The following is an 18,116-nucleotide window of genomic DNA, read 5'->3' as shown; positions in this document are numbered from 1 at the left end:
TAAATGAGGCCTAAGGGAGGGGGGATTGTGTGAGGACACTAGAGCGAGTGTGTCTACCCCAAATTTGCAGCCTAAGGCCCAATGCACATGAACGTAAAAACGCCTGTAATTACGAGCCCATAGACTTCTATTGGCCACAGGTACCTCCCCGTATGTTTACAGGAAGGTGCCCGGGCCGTTGAAAAATATAGAACATGTCCTATTTCAGGCCCTAATTACGGCACGGGCCGGCCCATAGAAGTCTATGGGGCTCCCGTAATGACGGGAGCGTTGCTAGGAGACGTCAGTAAATAGTCACTGTCCAGGGTGCTGAAAGAGTTAAGCGATCGGCAGTAACTGTTTCTGCACCCGGGACAGTGACTACCGATCACAATATACAGCAACCTGTAAAAAAAATAGAAGTTCGTACTTACCGAGAACTCCCTGCGTCTGTCTCCAGTCCGGCCTCCCAGGATGACGTTTCAGTCTAAGTGACGGCTGCAGCCAATCACAGGCCAAGCACAGGCTGCAGCGGTCACATGGACTGCCGCGTCATCCAGGGAGGTCGGGCTGGATGCCGAAAGAGGGACGCGTCACCAAGACAACGGCCGGTAAGTATAAATTTATTTTACTTTCTCTACGGAAAGGGCTGTCCCTTCTCTCTATCCTGCACTGATAGAGAGAAGGGGCTGCCGATTAGTGCAGTGCAATTTTGCAGCGAAAACGTTCCCATAAATACGGGTGGAATACGTGTGACCAAGGACCTGTATTTACGCCAGTATTTACGCGAGGACAAAAATACGTTAGTGTGAATGAGGCCTAAAGCAATGAGGTTACTTTACCTGTGACCTTGCGTCAATTTTGGGAACTGCTCCCTCTAGTGGCCAGCACATGGAAATGTTATAAATTAGAATCTGATTTATATTTCCTGACTTGTGAAAAAAAAATTAAAAAAATGTGTAATCACTTATATACTAATTGTTTAACTGAAAAAAAAAAAAAATTTCTAGTGACACATTCCCTTTAAGACGAGCTGTGGGTGTTGGAGGGCGCAGGTGACGTCAATGGACAGTGAGACGCTGTGGAGAACCTCGTCTGAATAACCAGTTACAATACGTCACCAGACTCTGCCCTCTGTCTGTCACATACCGACAATCTGTTCCACCACTTGCCGGGCCGGTTTATACCACATACCACATACCGCGCCCCGCGCCCCTCCTGACGAGATTTGCCGCCTAAATGGATACACTGCAATCACGTGACCGGAACTATATTCCAGTTTGATTGACAGCAGCGATCAGCCAATTACTAAATGAGAAGATAACTTCCGGCAGCTGTCATGGTAACAGGGCCGCCTACTGAGGAGTGGCAGAGATATTCTCCAATAGATTCGGTTCGGGAGGAGCAGGCGGAGCGCTAGCGGTTGGCGGGCAGAATGAGCTGAGGAGTCGGGAGAATTAGCGGGCGGCTCACGGGCCGAGGATCCTTTGTGTTCAGGCCTCCGGTAGGTTACTAATGAGGGTAGAGACCGCTGCAATTGTAATATCTTCCCCAGGCCCCCCCTCCTCTGATGCAGACGTGGTTTGGCTCTGCTATGTATTGGCTGTGATTCGGCATGCTCCGTATTTTATTTTTACGGGGGGGGGGATATTTTTGCTGCCTTCTGTATAGTCCAATGGATAGACAACGACCGTGGGATGTACCAAGCGGGCGGGATAGGGGGGGGGTTCATGTTTACAGAATAAGTAGCGCTTGTCATGTGACCTGCCCCTCTATATTCTATATACTGCCAGAAGACATGAAGAATGAGACCCATATATATATATATATATATATCGCTCCTATATACTGTACATCACCTCTATATATACTGCCACCACGTGTCATCGCTCCTATATACTGTACATCACCTATATATATACTGCCGCCATCTGTCATCACTCCTATATACTGTACATCACCTATATATACTGCCGCCACGTGTCATCACTCCTATATACTGTACATCACCTCTATATATACTGCCGCCACCTGTCATCACTCCTATATACTGTACATCACCTCTATATATACTGCCACCACCTGTCATCACTCCTATATACTGTACATCACCTCTATATATACTGCCGCCACCTGTCATCACTCCTATATACTGTACATCACCTCTATATATACTGCCGCCACCTGTCATCACTCCTATATACTGTACATCACCTCTATATATACTGCCGCCACCTGTCATCACTCCTATATACTGTACATCACCTCTATATATACTGCCGCCACCTGTCATCACTCCTATATACTGTACATCACCTCTATATATACTGCCACCACCTGTCATCACTCCTATATACTGTACATCACCTCTATATATACTGCCACCACGTGTCATCACTCCTATATACTGTACATCACCTCTATATATACTGCCGCCACGTGTCATCACTCCTATATACTGTACATCACCTCTATATATACTGCCGCCACCTGTCATCACTCCTATATACTGTACATCACCTCTATATATACTGCCGCCATCTGTCATCACTCCTATATACTGTACATCACCTCTATATATACTGCCACCACGTGTCATCACTCCTATATACTGTACATCACCTCTATATATACTGCCGCCACCTGTCATCACTCCTATATACTGTACATCACCTCTATATATACTGCCACCACCTGTCATCACTCCTATATACTGTAAATACCTATATATATAAATATATATATACTGCCGCCACCTGTCATCGCTCCTATATACTGTACATCACCTATATATTCTGACGCCACCTGTCATCACCTCTATATATACTTCCGCCACCTGTCATCGTTCCTATATACTGTACATCACCTCTATATATACTGCCGCCTCCTGTCATCACTCCTATATACTGTACATCACCTCTATATATTCTGCCGCCTCCTGTCATCACTCCTATATACTGTACATCACCTATATATATATACTGCCACCACCTATCATCGCTCCTATATACTGTACATCACCTCTATATATACTGCCGCCACGTGTCATCACTCCTATATACTGTACATCACCTCTATATATACTGCCACCACCTATCATCGCTCCTATATACTGTACATCACCTCTATATATACTGCCACCACGTGTCATCGCTCCTATATACTGTACATCACCTCTATATATACTGCCGCCTCCTGTCATCACTCCTATATACTGTACATCACCTCTATATATACTGCCGCCACCTGTCATCACTCCTATATACTGTACATCACCTCTATATATACTGCCGCCACGTGTCATCACTCCTATATACTGTACATCACCTCTATATATACTGCCACCACCTGTCATCACTCCTATATACTGTACATCACCTCTATATATTCTGCCGCCACCTGTCATCACTCCTATATACTGTACATCACCTCTATATATACTGCCGCCACCTGTCATCACTCCTATATACTGTACATCACCTCCATATATATATACTGCCACCACCTGTCATCGCTCCTATATACTGTACATCACCTCTATAAATACTCCCGCCACGTGTCATCACTCCTATATACTGTACATCACCTATATATATACTGCCACCACGTGTCATCGCTCCTATATACTGTACATCACCTCTATATATACTGCCGCCACCTGTCATCACTCCTATATACTGTACATCGCCTATATATATATATATACTGCCACCACGTGTCATCGCTCCTATATACTGTACATCACCTATATATACTGCCGCCACGTGTCATCACTCCTATATACTGTACATCACCTCTATATATACTGCCGCCACCTGTCATCACTCCTATATACTGTACATCACCTCTATATATACTGCCGCGACCTGTCATCACTCCTATATACTGTACATCACCTATATATATATATACTGCCACCACCTATTATCACTCCTATATACTGTACATCACCTATATATATATATATACTGCCGCCACCTGTCATCGTTCCTATATACTGTACATCACCTCTATATATACTGCTGCCACCTGTCATCACTCCTATATACTGTACATCACCTCTATATATACTGCCGCCACGTGTCATCACTCCTATATACTGTACATCACCTCTATATATACTGCCACCACCTATTATCACTCCTATATACTGTACATCGCCTATATATATATACTGCCGCCACCTGTCATCGTTCCTATATACTGTACATCACCTCTATATATACTGCCGCCACCTGTCATCACTCCTATATACTGTACATCACCTCTATATATACTGCCGCCACGTGTCATCACTCCTATATACTGTACATCACCTCTATATATACTGCCGCCTCCTGTCATCACTCCTATATACTGTACATCACCTCTATATATTCTGCCGCCACCTGTCATCACTCCTATATACTGTACATCACCTATATATATATATACTGCCACCACCTATCATCGCTCCTATATACTGTACATCACCTCTATATATACTGCCACCACGTGTCATCGCTCCTATATACTGTACATCACCTCTATATATACTGCCGCCACGTGTCATCACTCCTATATACTGTACATCACCTCTATATATACTGCCGCCACCTGTCATCACTCCTATATACTGTACATCACCTCTATATATACTGCCGCCACGTGTCATCACTCCTATATACTGTACATCACCTCTATATATACTGCCGCCACCTGTCATCACTCCTATATACTGTACATCACCTCTATATATTCTGCCGCCACCTGTCATCACTCCTATATACTGTACATCACCTCTATATATACTGCCGCCACGTGTCATCACTCCTATATACTGTACATCACCTCCATATATACTTCCGCCACCTGTCATCGCTCCTATATACTGTACATCACCTATATATTCTGACGCCACCTGTCATCACTCCTATATACTGTACATCACCTATATATACTGCCACCACCTGTCATCGTTCCTATATACTGTACATCACCTCTATATATACTGGCACCACGTGTCATCACTCCTATATACTGTACATCACCTCTATATATACTGCCACCACGTGTCATCACTCCTATATACTGTACATCACCTCTATATATACTGCCACCACCTGTCATCGTTCCTATATACTGTACATCACCTCTATATATACTGCCGCCACCTGTCATCACTCCTATATACTGTACATCACCTCTATATATACTGCCACCACCTGTCATCGTTCCTATATACTGTACATCACCTCTATATATACTGCCACCACCTGTCATCACTCCTATATACTGTACATCACCTATATATACTGCCGCCACCTGTCATCACTCCTATATACTGTACATCACCTATATATACTGCCGCCACCTGTCATCACTCCTATATACTGTACATCACCTCTATATATACTGCCACCACCTGTCATCACTCCTATATACTGTACATCACCTATATATACTGCCGCCACCTGTCATCACTCCTATATACTGTACATCACCTATATATATACTGCCGCCACCTGTCATCACTCCTATATACTGTACATCACCTATATATATACTGCCGCCACCTGTCATCACTCCTATATACTGTACATCACCTCTATATATACTGCCGCCACCTGTCATCACTCCTATATACTGTACATCACCTCTATATATACTGCCACCACCTGTCATCGTTCCTATATACTGTACATCACCTCTATATATACTGCCACCACCTGTCATCGCTCCTATATACTGTACATCACCTATATATTCTGACGCCACCTGTCATCACTCCTATATACTGTACATCACCTCTATATATACTGCCACCACCTGTCATCGTTCCTATATACTGTACATCACCTCTATATATACTGCCACCACGTGTCATCGCTCCTATATACTGTACATCACCTATATATATATACTGCCACCACCTGTCATCGCTCCTATATACTGTACATCACCTCTATAAATACTCCCGCCACGTGTCATCACTCCTATATACTGTACATCACCTCTATATATACTGCCACCACGTGTCATCACTCCTATATACTGTACATCACCTCTATATATACTTCCGCCACCTGTCATCGCTCCTATATACTGTACATCACCTATATATTCTGACGCCACCTGTCATCGCTCCTATATACTGTACATCACCTCTATATATACTGCCGCCTCCTGTCATCACTCCTATATACTGTACATCACCTATATATTCTGACGCCACCTGTCATCACTCCTATATACTGTACATCACCTATATATATACTGCCACCACATGTCATCACTCCTATATACTGTACATCACCTATATATATACTGCCGCCACGTGTCATCACTCCTATATACCGTACATCACCTATATATATACTGCCACCACCTATCATCGCTCCTATATACTGTACATCACCTCTATATATACTGCCGCCACCTGTCATCACTCCTATATACTGTACATCACCTCTATATATTCTGCCACCACCTGTCATCGCTCCTATATACCGTACATCACCTCTATATATTCTGCCACCACCTGTCATCGCTCCTATATACTGTACATCACCTCTATATATTCTGCCACCACCTGTCATCGCTCCTATATACTGTACATCACCTATATATATACTGCCACCACCTGTCATCGCTCCTATATACTGTACATCACCTCTATATATACTGCCACCACGTGTCATCACTCCTATATACCGTACATCACCTCTATATATACTGCCACCACCTGTCATCACTCCTATATACTGTTGGTATAATGTATATGACCTCTCTATACCCGCTGGTTTTCTGCATCCGGTTTCCCCGTCAGTTGTATTTACGGCGTGTTTTTTCCGGTTTTGTTGTAGGCCTGAATATGGCGCAGGAGGAAATGGACGTGGATCTTTCTGGTGCAAACCGCCTTCCTGAGCACCCCATGTTTTCTCGTTTTGCCCTTAACCCTTCACTAGCTTTCAGCAATCTTCCTATACAAATAGAGAGTCCAATGAGTGAGGCGAGTGGTTCAGAGGCCAGGGAGGGCCGCTTCATCCCCATCCAGTCTTCGGTACAGTCACACACATCCAGTGCACTGCACATGCTGCAGGGGGCGCTAGAGCAGCTCCGCCAGGCAGCCGAGCACCGATCATCCTCGCAGCAGATGAGAACCCGCAGGATGAGCGCCAGGAACCGTCAGCGAGGGTTATCGCAGCGTGCTGGCGGGATGCGGTAGGTGACTGCGCTGCTGGTCGCCTCTACGTCATTTTTCAGCCATTAGTCGTGCGGGGCTTATTGTTGTTTTATGTCTTTAGCCGTAACCAAGCGTTCGAGAACCTTTTCCAATTAAATGGAAGCCTGAGGTCGTCTATGCCGGCACGAGACGTAAATGGGGTTTGGCATTCGGGGCCAACGAGGGCGACTCCTGCGGGCGAGGGAGACAGCTCTGATGAGACGGTGGAGCTGAGTGACGATGAGGACGGCAGCTCCACAGAAGTGGATGAAGGAGCGCACGACACCCGATCAGCTCAGCCGGCAGAGCCAGGTGCGTGCTGCAGCGATGGGGGCAGGGAGGATGCCACATTGGCAGCTGCTGCACCCAGATAAGTGGTTACTGTCCATGGAGCATCCAGTGACGCGCACCAGACCCAAAAAATCTCCTGCTCCGTGGCAATGAAGCCGCCTCATTGTATAATGTGGAGTTCCGCAACTTTCTAATAGGCTTTGTGTTTCAATTCCTCACCATCTACAAGAGCTCTGCTTGCTGTCAGTTAATGGGGAGCATTGTTTACACTCCCAAATCGAATACTTTTTACTGCTGAGGGTTTGTAGCAATTGTATTGAGTGCAGACCATCCTGCGTGAGCGGCACAGCCTGGACTACATTCATACATTGGCTCTGAGGATTGTCTGATGGGATACGATTGCTGCAAACCCTCAGCTGTATTAGGTGTTTAGCTCTGGCTGTATACTATAATGCTTCCAATATCTGACAGCAAGAGGAACCCTTGAATATATTTAAAGAGCACCAATCACTTCTCCTGACATGTCTGTTTCAGCACGTACTTGTATTCCCCATAAAATATTTCTGAATCCTCTTTTCTCAGTACTCTGTGTTGTGCCGATCCTCTGTAATTCCTCCTACAAATGTATAAATACAGTGTTACTAGTTGGGGTGTCCTACACAGATTAAGATGAAGAACTTATTGGACAGTGTCAAACTGTAGGGACACGCTCCTTTGATAAGGGAAATGGTAACACCAAGTTGTCTATTTTATTCAGACATTTCTAGGAGGAATTACAGAGGAATGGCACAGCGCCGCAGAGTTCTCAGAAAATGTTTCAGAAGTATTTTTTTTATTTTTTTTTTATGGGGATGCAAGTACAGTCTATTAGAAAGCTGCAGAGCTTTACATGATCAGATATTCACTGGACACTGGCCCTTTAAATGTTTTCTGTAGATGAGCCGGGGCCGAGCAGCGTGACTGATGCAGATTGTGTTGTGAACAAGGTCTACGAGAAGGAGAAATTCCACTGGGGGCAGTCGCTGAAGCTAATTTTTATCCCCTGTCTTTTTTGTCTTGTTTTTCTAGCCCCTGAAGAACTTCACATAAACCTCGTTGCAGCCGCGTCCGACGCCCCAGAAAGATCTGACGCCCCTGCAGCTGAAAATGAGACGGCAGCATCTGCCGCTGCGCAGCCGAGCAAGCAGGTGAAGACGTAACTGAAAATGTAGTGGAAAGCTCAACTTCTCCTGCGTTACATCCAGTCTTCTACTCCAGTTACACCCAGAGCTGCATTCACTACTCTGCTCATACAGTTGTCTTGTACTCTAGTCACATCCAGAGCTGCATCTACATTCTGTACCTTCTTTTCACACTTCTTTCCACACTGCTTTGTTTAGCTCCTATAATGCGCTTCTCTACTGCTGCATTGCATTCTGGTACATGTAGGTACATCACATAACACTGCATGTCCTACATGGCACGCTTTACAGTAACCGGCAGATGAGTCGTGACTGCAGCTCGGGCTGTCCAGTATTTATTGCAGATTTGCCCCATCCGTGTCCCTGCCATGTCACCTTTCCCTTCTTTCGCAGCCATCACCAGTAAAGCCTGTGACATCCGTGACTCCTGCGGCAGAGGAGGATGAAGGTGACATCTGTGCCATCTGCTTCGAGCCTTGGACCAACGCTGGTCAGCACCGACTCTCCGCCTTGCGCTGCGGCCATTTGTTTGGTTTTACCTGCATCGATCGCTGGCTGAAGGGAGGAGCAGCGAAGTGTCCACAGGTCGGTGCTCGTATGTTGTCAGAGGTCGTGTAACGTCCCCCGGTGCAGCAGCCGCATCCCCAGACAGTGAACAGAGGGGGGGGGGGGGGGTCTTGCTGCTGGGACCCCTGACCGCCTGGGGTTGTTAACACTAAGGCCCCGTTCACACAGTTTTTTTGCAGGCAGAAAAAAAATCTGCATCCGTATTCCTTCAGAAGCGAATGCAAGAACTGCACAAAAAAACGCTCAAACGAGCGCCGTGTTTTTGTTTTTTTCTTCCATTGATTTAATGAGCGGTCCGAGGCGGAAACTGGTAAGGGTATGCCACTTTTTTTTTTTTCCCTCAACCTCCCAATGAAATCAATTGGGAGGGGGGGGTGATTTCAGCCATTTTTTTGCGCTGATTCTGACTTGGTTTACACATCAAAATCAGCGCCAAAAGAGTCTGTGTGAACTGACCCTAAGCCTTGATTTCCCTTACATTGCACAGTTCTTCCTGAAATTAGCGGCTCGTCTGTGACGCCGGGACCTCCAGAGAGACGTCATGGTTTTGCAGCTCCGGCTAATAGGAGGGTCTGCTGCCTGGCTCCCCCTCTCCAGGTGTCCTATATAGATTGGGGCTGTGTAAGACTTGAGGACCGGATCTCTGGGCTGGGATTGGCTGCGGCAGCTTATAAGGACTCTTCAGTGTAGTGTCTGCTTCATCGTCCGCCACATCAAGGCTTTTCATCTGGTTGACTATTTGTGTCCTGACTTGAAACCTCTTTTGGTTTTGGGGTTCATAGGAGTGCAGTGACATTAGATGCATTGAGGTCATTGATTGTTTTCTGACCCTCAGTGCAACAAGAAGGCCAAACGTTCGGACATTGTGGTGCTGTACGCGCGCACGCTGAAGGCTCTGGACACCAGTGAGCAGGAACGTATGAAGAGGTAAAAACCACCGTCCGTTCTATAAATATCGGGGCAGATCTCTGGTTTCCACTGACTGGATCCGCAATGTTAATTACCAGATATATTCTACTTCACATCCAGAATTACATGTTATACTCCAGTCACATCCAGAGCTGCACTAGCAATTCTGCTGGTTTCTTTTTAAAGAGGCTGTCACCAGATTATAAGTGCCCTGTCTCCTATATAATGTGATCAGTGCTATAATGGAGGTAACAGTGGTCCTAGTAATAAAGAGGCTGTCACCAGATTATAAGTGTCCGACCTCCTATATAATGTGATTGGCGCTATAATGGAGGGGACACTGATGCTTTTTATTTTTAAAAAAAACCGATCTATTTTGACCACTTTATTAGCGATTTTTAGCTTTATGCTAATGAGTTTCTTAATGCCCAAGTGGGCGTGTTTTTACTTTCAACCAAGTGGGCGTTGTACAGAGGAGTGTGTGAAGCTGACCAATCAGTGACCAATCAGCATCATGCACTCCTCTCCATTCATTTACACAGCAGCATCACGTTCTTACTAGATCACTATGTGCAGCCACATACACAAGTGTCCTGATAATGAATATACATCACCTCCAGCCTGGACGTCATGTGTATTCACAATCCTGACACTTCTGAATCTTTTCTGTGAGATTCCCAGCAAGGCACGCGTAATCTCGCGAGATTACGATGTAAACGAGATTTCGTTTCCCTTGCTGGGAATCTCACAGAAAAGATTCAGAAGTGTCAGGATTGTGAATACACATGACGTCCAGGCTGGAGGTGATGTATATTCATTATCAGGACACTTGTGTATGTGGCTGCACATAGTGATCTAGTAAGAACGTGATGCTGCTGTGTAAATGAATGGAGAGGAGTGCATGATGCTGATTGGTCACTGATTGGTCAGCTTCACACACTCCTCTGTACAACGCCCACTTGGTTGAAAGTAAAAACACGCCCACTTGGGCATTAAGAAACTCATTAGCATAAAGCTAAAAATCGCTAATAAAGTGGTCAAAATAGATCGTTGTTTTTTTTAAATAAGTGTCCCCTCCATTATAGCGCCAATCACATTATATAGGAGGTCGGACACTTATAATCTGGTGACAGCCTCTTTATTACTAGGACCACTGTTATCTACATTACAGCACTGATCACATGATGTAGGACACAGGACACTTATAATCTGGTGACAGAGCCTCTTTATTACTAGGACCGCTGTTCTCTACATTACAGCGCCGATCACATTATATAGGAGACAGGACACTTATAATCTGGTGACAGAGCCTCTTTATTACTAGGAACTAGGACCACTGTTATCTACATTACAGCACTGATCACATTATGCAGGAGACAGGACACTTATAATCTGGTGACAGCCTCTTTATTACTAGGACCACTGTTATCTACATTACAGCACTGATCACATTATATAGGAGACAGGACACTTATAATCTGGTGACAGCCTCTTTATTACTAGGACCACTGTTATCTACATTACAGCACTGATCACATTATGTAGGAGACAGGACACTTATAATCTGGTGACAGCCTCTTTATTACTAGGACCACTGTTATCTACATTACAGCACTGATCACATTATATAGGAGACAGGACACTTATAATCTGGTGACAGCCTCTTTATTACTAGGACCACTGTTATCTACATTACAGCACTGATCACATTATATAGGAGACAGGACACTTATAATCTGGTGACAGCCTCTTTATTACTAGGACCACTGTTATCTACATTACAGCACTGATCACATTATGCAGGAGATGGGACACTTATAATCTGGTGACAGCCTCTTTATTACTAGGACCACTGTTATCTACATTACAGCACTGATCACATTATATAGGAGACAGGACACTTATAATCTGGTGACAGCCTCTTTATTACTAGGACCACTGTTATCTACATTACAGCACTGATCACATTATATAGGAGACAGGACACTTATAATCTGGTGACAGCCTCTTTATTACTAGGACCACTGTTATCTACATTACAGCACTGATCACATTATATAGGAGACAGGACACTTATAATCTGGTGACAGCCTCTTTATTACTAGGACCACTGTTATCTACATTACAGCACTGATCACATTATGCAGGAGACAAGGCACTTATGTGGTGACAGCCTCTTTTTAAGTCTCAAGCTCCATTAACAAGTATTTCATTGCTTCTCTGCTGGTTCAGTGTCTGTGCCACAATCCATATAGACACCACATAGTGAGATGTAGGAAAAGCCTCATCTCCTACAATGCAATGCAGCAGAGTGCTTTTTATTATGGGAGCTCCGGTAAGGTGTAACCAGTCCGTCAGTTCAGGATTGTCCGAGCTTGTGGCCTAAATGAAGATTATTATTTTTTTACCAGATCTGAGAGTAATATGGAAGTAGTCTGTAAAGTGACTTATAATTTTGAGCGTTGACGCTCCGGACTCATCGTTTGTATCTTTTGCCTGCGTTTTCTTTGCAGCTGTTTAGAGAAGGAGCAGTGTCAGCGCAGGAAGGCAGAGCTGGAGTCCGCTCAGTGCCGGCTGCAGGTCCAGGTCCTGACGGATGAGTGTGGGAAGCTCTGCAAACAAATCCAGGTGAGGGGGGAGGGTCGTGTGCGCCCAGTTTACCCTCCTGACCGGTGAGTCATTGTCATAAACCACCTGGACTCCAGCGATCATCCTCTTCCCTGCACCCACTGATCAGGGGCTTCTAGTTCCTAGACGTAGTAAAGTCACAGCCCCCAGCATCTTCATCCCAGGGATGCTGGGAGTTGTAGTCTTACAGATGACAGGAGTGGTGTCTCTAGTTCTCTCAAGGTCTCCTTTGTCTATGGCAGGAATTGAAGACTCTGATGGTCCACCATGGAACCAGCTCCTCCCAGCCGTCGTCCAGCTCTCGCCCCGGGGCGTCCAGCTCTTTGTCCTCCAGTCAGGGGCAGCACAAGTATAACTTTGAAAAAGCCATTCTGATCAGCCAAGGAGGGAACTGCCGGGTGATGGCGTACTGCGAGCGGCTCAGCTGCCTGGTGGTGTCCCAGCCGTCCTCTCACACCACGCTGGTCCCAGGTAAGACGCTGTCTATGGAGCATTGTATCTCCCAGGCACTTGTTACAGAGGCGGCCACGATGCCACCTGGACACCCTGCCAAGAGGACCCTGTGGGTGCTGCATTACAGGGGTGACGCCAGTCATTGAGGCAGCAGCCGGATCTTGCCTGCTTCTGTACGTCGGCTCCGTTATACTCGGTTAACCCTTTGTCCGCCAGCATCGGGCACCTTGGTTTATGGCACAAATGCAGTGACCTTGCGCACCGTGTGCCGGACTAGTTCATGAGGGTGTCCAGGCCAAACAGCAGGACAGAAGGGGTTAATGGCGGGTACAGCTGTCGGTAAGGTCGGAGGTGCAGTCTGACAAGTATCTGGCGCTATGGGCAGCAGCAGTTTTTCTTTCACTAGTTTTTACACGACCCCGGTGTCTGCAGGGTGGGGGTGGGGGTGGGTTGGCGTCTCGGATTAATGAAGGGATCTCCTAATGCACACATCCCATCAGTCGCTATATAGAGTGTATACTCGACTACCAGCCCCGCGGGATTTGTCCATCTCTACCCTTACTAGTGGGGGCATCTACATGGCGGTTTACGGCCCCTGCGCGTGGCTTGTTGGGGGTCTCGGCTTCCACTACTGCCTGGCTGAATTGTTGCCTCTGTTTTCTGCTTTGCAGGTTGTGGGATCAAGAAGTTGAGCGCGGCCAATATGAAAAGCAGCCAGTACGTGCCCATCCACTCCAAGCAGATCCGCGGCCTGGCCTTCAGTAACCGCTCGGATGGGCTGCTGCTGTCTGCGGCCCTGGATAACACTGTGAAGCTGACCAGGTGAGGCTCGGGCCGTGCTCGGCTCTATGTGGGATGTCACTCGGATCTGACACGGACTTCTCTCTCCAGCCTGCTGACCAACACTGTGGTGCAGACCTATAACACTGGCCGGCCGGTGTGGAGCTGCAGCTGGTGCTCGGATGATAACAACTATATGTACGCCGGTCTGATTAACGGCTCCGTGCTCGTCTACGACCTGAGAGACACCAGCCAGTATGTGAAGGAGCTGGTGCCGCTGGGCTCTCGGTAGGTGCCACGGGTGCAGAGGGGACACTTTCTGCTGGGGGTGTCGTGTCAGGGACTTCAGCTTGAATCTCCTTCTCCTGTTCCAGCTGTCCGGTGGTCTCCCTCTCATACGTCCCGCGAGCTGCATCGGAGGTCTTCCCTTGTGGGGGGGTGCTGGCTGGCACTCTGGAGGGAGCCTGCTTTTGGGAGATGGCTGATGCCCAGTACAAGCCTCACCTTCTACCCTTAGAGCCCGGGGGATGCACAGACATCCAGATGGAGGGCAGTACGCGGCACTGCCTGGTGACGTATCGCCCTGGTAAGTATGGAGCGCGGTGGGCTGGCACTGAGGCTGTCGCGTGCACTGTCACTAGACTAAAGCTTTTGTATTGACAGGTAAGACCCACAACTACCTGCGCTGTGTGATGATGGAGCTGACCAGCTCCCGGCTGACCGACCCCGGCGATGACTACTCCTGCTCCTGCTATCCTGTCCAGACCTTCAATGCTGGGCCCACATGTAAACTGCTGACCAAGAACGCCATATTCCAGAGCCCTGATCAAGATGGCAGCATCCTGGTGTGCGCGGGAGACGAGTCCTCCAACTCTGCTATGGTGAGGGCTGGCGCTGTCCGAGGCCGCACGAGGGTCCTGGTCAGCTCCTCATGGGGTCGGTGCTCCGCATAAGGCCGACTACAGACGTGATCACCCCAATCCCCTCAATAATATGCGCTCTTGGCTGATCGTGCCGATCAATTCCTATGGGGGAGGGGCTGTAGCCCGCTGTCTTCTGGGACATCCCTCGGATATATCTGTTGGGGGTGATAGCAGAGCCGTCCCCTGTTCCCCATGCAGAGATTACATGCTCTAGGATTGAATGTCTACAGTACATGTGATCAGATGTTGAGCTGTGGTTGCCATGGGTTACATCGCACCCGTACCGCCATCTTGAGATCCGCATTTCTCCACGTTGCAGGAATGTTGTTGTTTTTTTTTTTTACGTGCGGTCGTCCAGGCTTCTGGCAATGAAGCTTCAATATTGTATAATGGAAAATTCTGCAACTTTCTAATAGACTTTATTTCAGGTCATCACAATGTGAAGATCTCTGCTTGCTGTCAGTAAACTGAAACGTTCTTGTTTACATCCGGAGCCTCAACTTGTCCTGACTTAATACTTCTCAAATCTGTCTCCTGGCTGGTAGCTCTTATCCGTGCTGATGCACCGTAACAAACACAGCTGTGTGAGCAGGACTAGGTAAAGGACAAGTCTTTAGCCTCTATTTAATTAGTGGCATTGACTGACAGCAAACAGAGATCTTGGAACTGAGGTTACAGCAGGTGACACTGTCTGCATAATAACCTTGCGTAACGCGCAGCGAGCAGTGTCCCAATCAGCCTGTATTGGCCAATAGGAGGAGCGGTGATGCGGCAGCTGAGTCGTTGCTCCGTTCATTGTAGTGTGCAGAGGTGGAGCAGAAGATGTGGACGTTCCTCCAGTGCTGCAGTTCAGAGTCCGGTCTTATTCTGTCATAGAGGATACTTGTCTGGTGCAGCGTGGCGTGATGGTTGCTGCGGTCGGCAGTGCTGCTCAATAATCCAGGGAAACAGTCAGCATGGAGTATGCCTGTTATTCCATGATGACTATCTGTAGAGCGATCGTTAGATTGTCAGCTCCTGATTCCTCTTTCTCTCCTCCTGTCATAGCTCTGGCACTCGGGAAGCGGCTCCCTCATCCAGAAGCTGCAGGCTGACCAGCCCGTGCTGGACATCTGCCCCATGGAGGTGAATCATAGCAGCTTGCTGGCCACGTTAACGGAGAAGATGGTGAAAATCTACCGATGGGAGTGATCCGCCGCCGCTGATCGTGTGAGGAGCCACTGATCTTGCGTTCGTGTTCATTGTCCGGTTCTTGTACATAATCTCTTTGTTACTGTACAGAGTCCTCTTGTATTTTTTTTCCTTTTCTGTTACAATAAAAGTTTGTTTAATTTTAATGGCGCAGTAAATAGTTTTCCAACACGGCGGTCACAGCAAAATAAAACGAAGGGGGGTCCCGGATGGACATTTAAGGTCCCAGTTGTTAAAAGCTCGTCCCGGCAACCGTAGATCAAGAGTAGACACCGCGCAAAAGTCCAGCGAATGTTTAATATTTGTTTCACTTCACCACAATCTCTGCTTGCTGTCAGTGGACGTGAAGCTATAAACCTGTACAGACCAGGTTCTGAGGTTTCCTATTAGAGACATCAAAAGCACAAAAATCTCCCCTATCGTGCTGGTCTGTTACAATGTATCAGTGCGGGTCCAATGGAGAGAGGTCTGTACTGCTGATGTGAGAATTGTCTACGCTGATACATTGTAACATTCATATGGTTAAAGCGATTTTTCTGTCTGAACGTTTCGGCCTAACCAAGGCCTTTTTCACAATCGCTTGTACCAAGTTTTCTCCACTGCCTTAGGACTGCCTGCGGGTAACTCGATCTCCGCTGCCTTAGGACTGCCTGCGGGTAACTCGATCTCCGCTGCCTTAGGACTGCCTGCGGGTAACTCGATCTCCGCTGCCTTAGGACTGCCTGCGGGTAACTCGAGCGCCGCTGCCTTAGGACTGCCTGCGGGTAACTCGATCTCCGCTGCCTTAGGACTGCCTGCGGGTAACTCGATCTCCGCTGCCTTAGGACTGCCTGCGGGTAACTCGATCTCCGCTGCCTTAGGACTGCCTGCGGGTAACTCGATCTCCACTGCCTTAGGACTGCCTGCGGGTAACTCGATCTCCGCTGTTCTGTATTTTCTTCCACCGTGGCTCTGCTCCAGGCAATTATTAGGGTATATGAAGCTGGACGTCCACGAAACGTTCAGACAGAAAAATCGCTTTAACCATATGAATATTATTCACCATATTGAATACAATAAAATTATTTTGAAAATCCCCTTCAAGGATTACTAGAGTGATTTCAGGTTTATCCCTTGGCTCTATCTACAGCACCAATTAAAGGAGTGCAGCCTTACATATTGTAAGATGGATACATTGTAACAAACACTCAGCTGGACTTGGTCATCATGGGATTTTAACAAGAATTTTCCCATTCATTGACAGTCAGCAGAAATGTTAAACGCTTTGAGAAACAGTATTGGTTGCAGAACTTATTTTTTTTCCCCCACAAAGTCCATTGTTATTATCTGGGGGGGCCGGTGTCGCGTCGCCCCCATGCCTGCGCTCCGTTGTCATCCACCGGCCTCATGGGACAGACGTAGGACGTGGCCGCCTCAGGGGACGTGGTGGAGAGTTCTCAATACCAGCGCGAGGACGCTGCGCCGCACTTCCTGGTCACCCTGTAGAGCGCTGGAGCTCCACCATGACCTGTGACCGGGCCACCAGCGACATCCTGCGTCCCCTGACGCGTGTATAATACTGAGGAAATCCGGACTGGGCTCCCCTATGGGATAAATGATCATTAAACTGATATAAACCATCACACACGTCATGACTCCCCAATATACACGTCACATTATAAACACGGGTGTATAATTCCTGCCATGTGTACAGCGGGGCCATCAGGGGCCTCAGCCCCATATCCTCAGCGCATTTGTTGCTGTCATCTCCCGTCTTGGCTCTGTCGCATTAGCCTAAGGCGCAGCCATTTTATTGAAGTCCACGCTCACATTTATTAAAAGAATGACCGTGACATGGAGCCCACAGCAGAGACGCGCGGCCTCTGGTCAGTAAGCACAGACGGTAGGGCGCCTCCGTCTAGGAGTTGTCGCGTACTCGGTGACGTGAGGATCAAGTAGACGCCATTTTGGATGAGGGTAGAGGCGGCGGCGGCCCGCAACTACTAAGGGAGGATTGGTGACGTCGTAGCG

General features: G+C 47.3%; 1 protein-coding gene across 1 annotated transcript; it reads left to right on the top strand.

Moving 5' to 3' along the window:
- Nucleotides 1-1,319: 1,319 nt before the first annotated feature.
- Nucleotides 1,320-16,252, top strand: RFWD3 (ring finger and WD repeat domain 3). The gene is made up of 13 exons (XM_075838265.1): nucleotides 1,320-1,483; nucleotides 6,825-7,182; nucleotides 7,266-7,495; nucleotides 8,543-8,661; nucleotides 9,049-9,240; nucleotides 10,058-10,149; nucleotides 12,645-12,759; nucleotides 13,002-13,230; nucleotides 13,884-14,034; nucleotides 14,104-14,280; nucleotides 14,367-14,578; nucleotides 14,656-14,873; nucleotides 15,963-16,252. The coding sequence occupies exons 2-13, from the start codon at nucleotides 6,833-6,835 to the stop codon at nucleotides 16,104-16,106; spliced, it is 2,229 nt and encodes a 742-aa protein (XP_075694380.1). The 5' UTR covers nucleotides 1,320-1,483; nucleotides 6,825-6,832; the 3' UTR covers nucleotides 16,107-16,252.
- Nucleotides 16,253-18,116: the final 1,864 nt, after the last annotated feature.

This window comes from Rhinoderma darwinii, chromosome 9, assembly GCF_050947455.1.
Source record: "Rhinoderma darwinii isolate aRhiDar2 chromosome 9, aRhiDar2.hap1, whole genome shotgun sequence".
Classification (NCBI taxonomy): Eukaryota; Metazoa; Chordata; class Amphibia; order Anura; family Rhinodermatidae; genus Rhinoderma; species Rhinoderma darwinii.
This window is presented reverse-complemented; position numbering and strand designations above follow the sequence as displayed.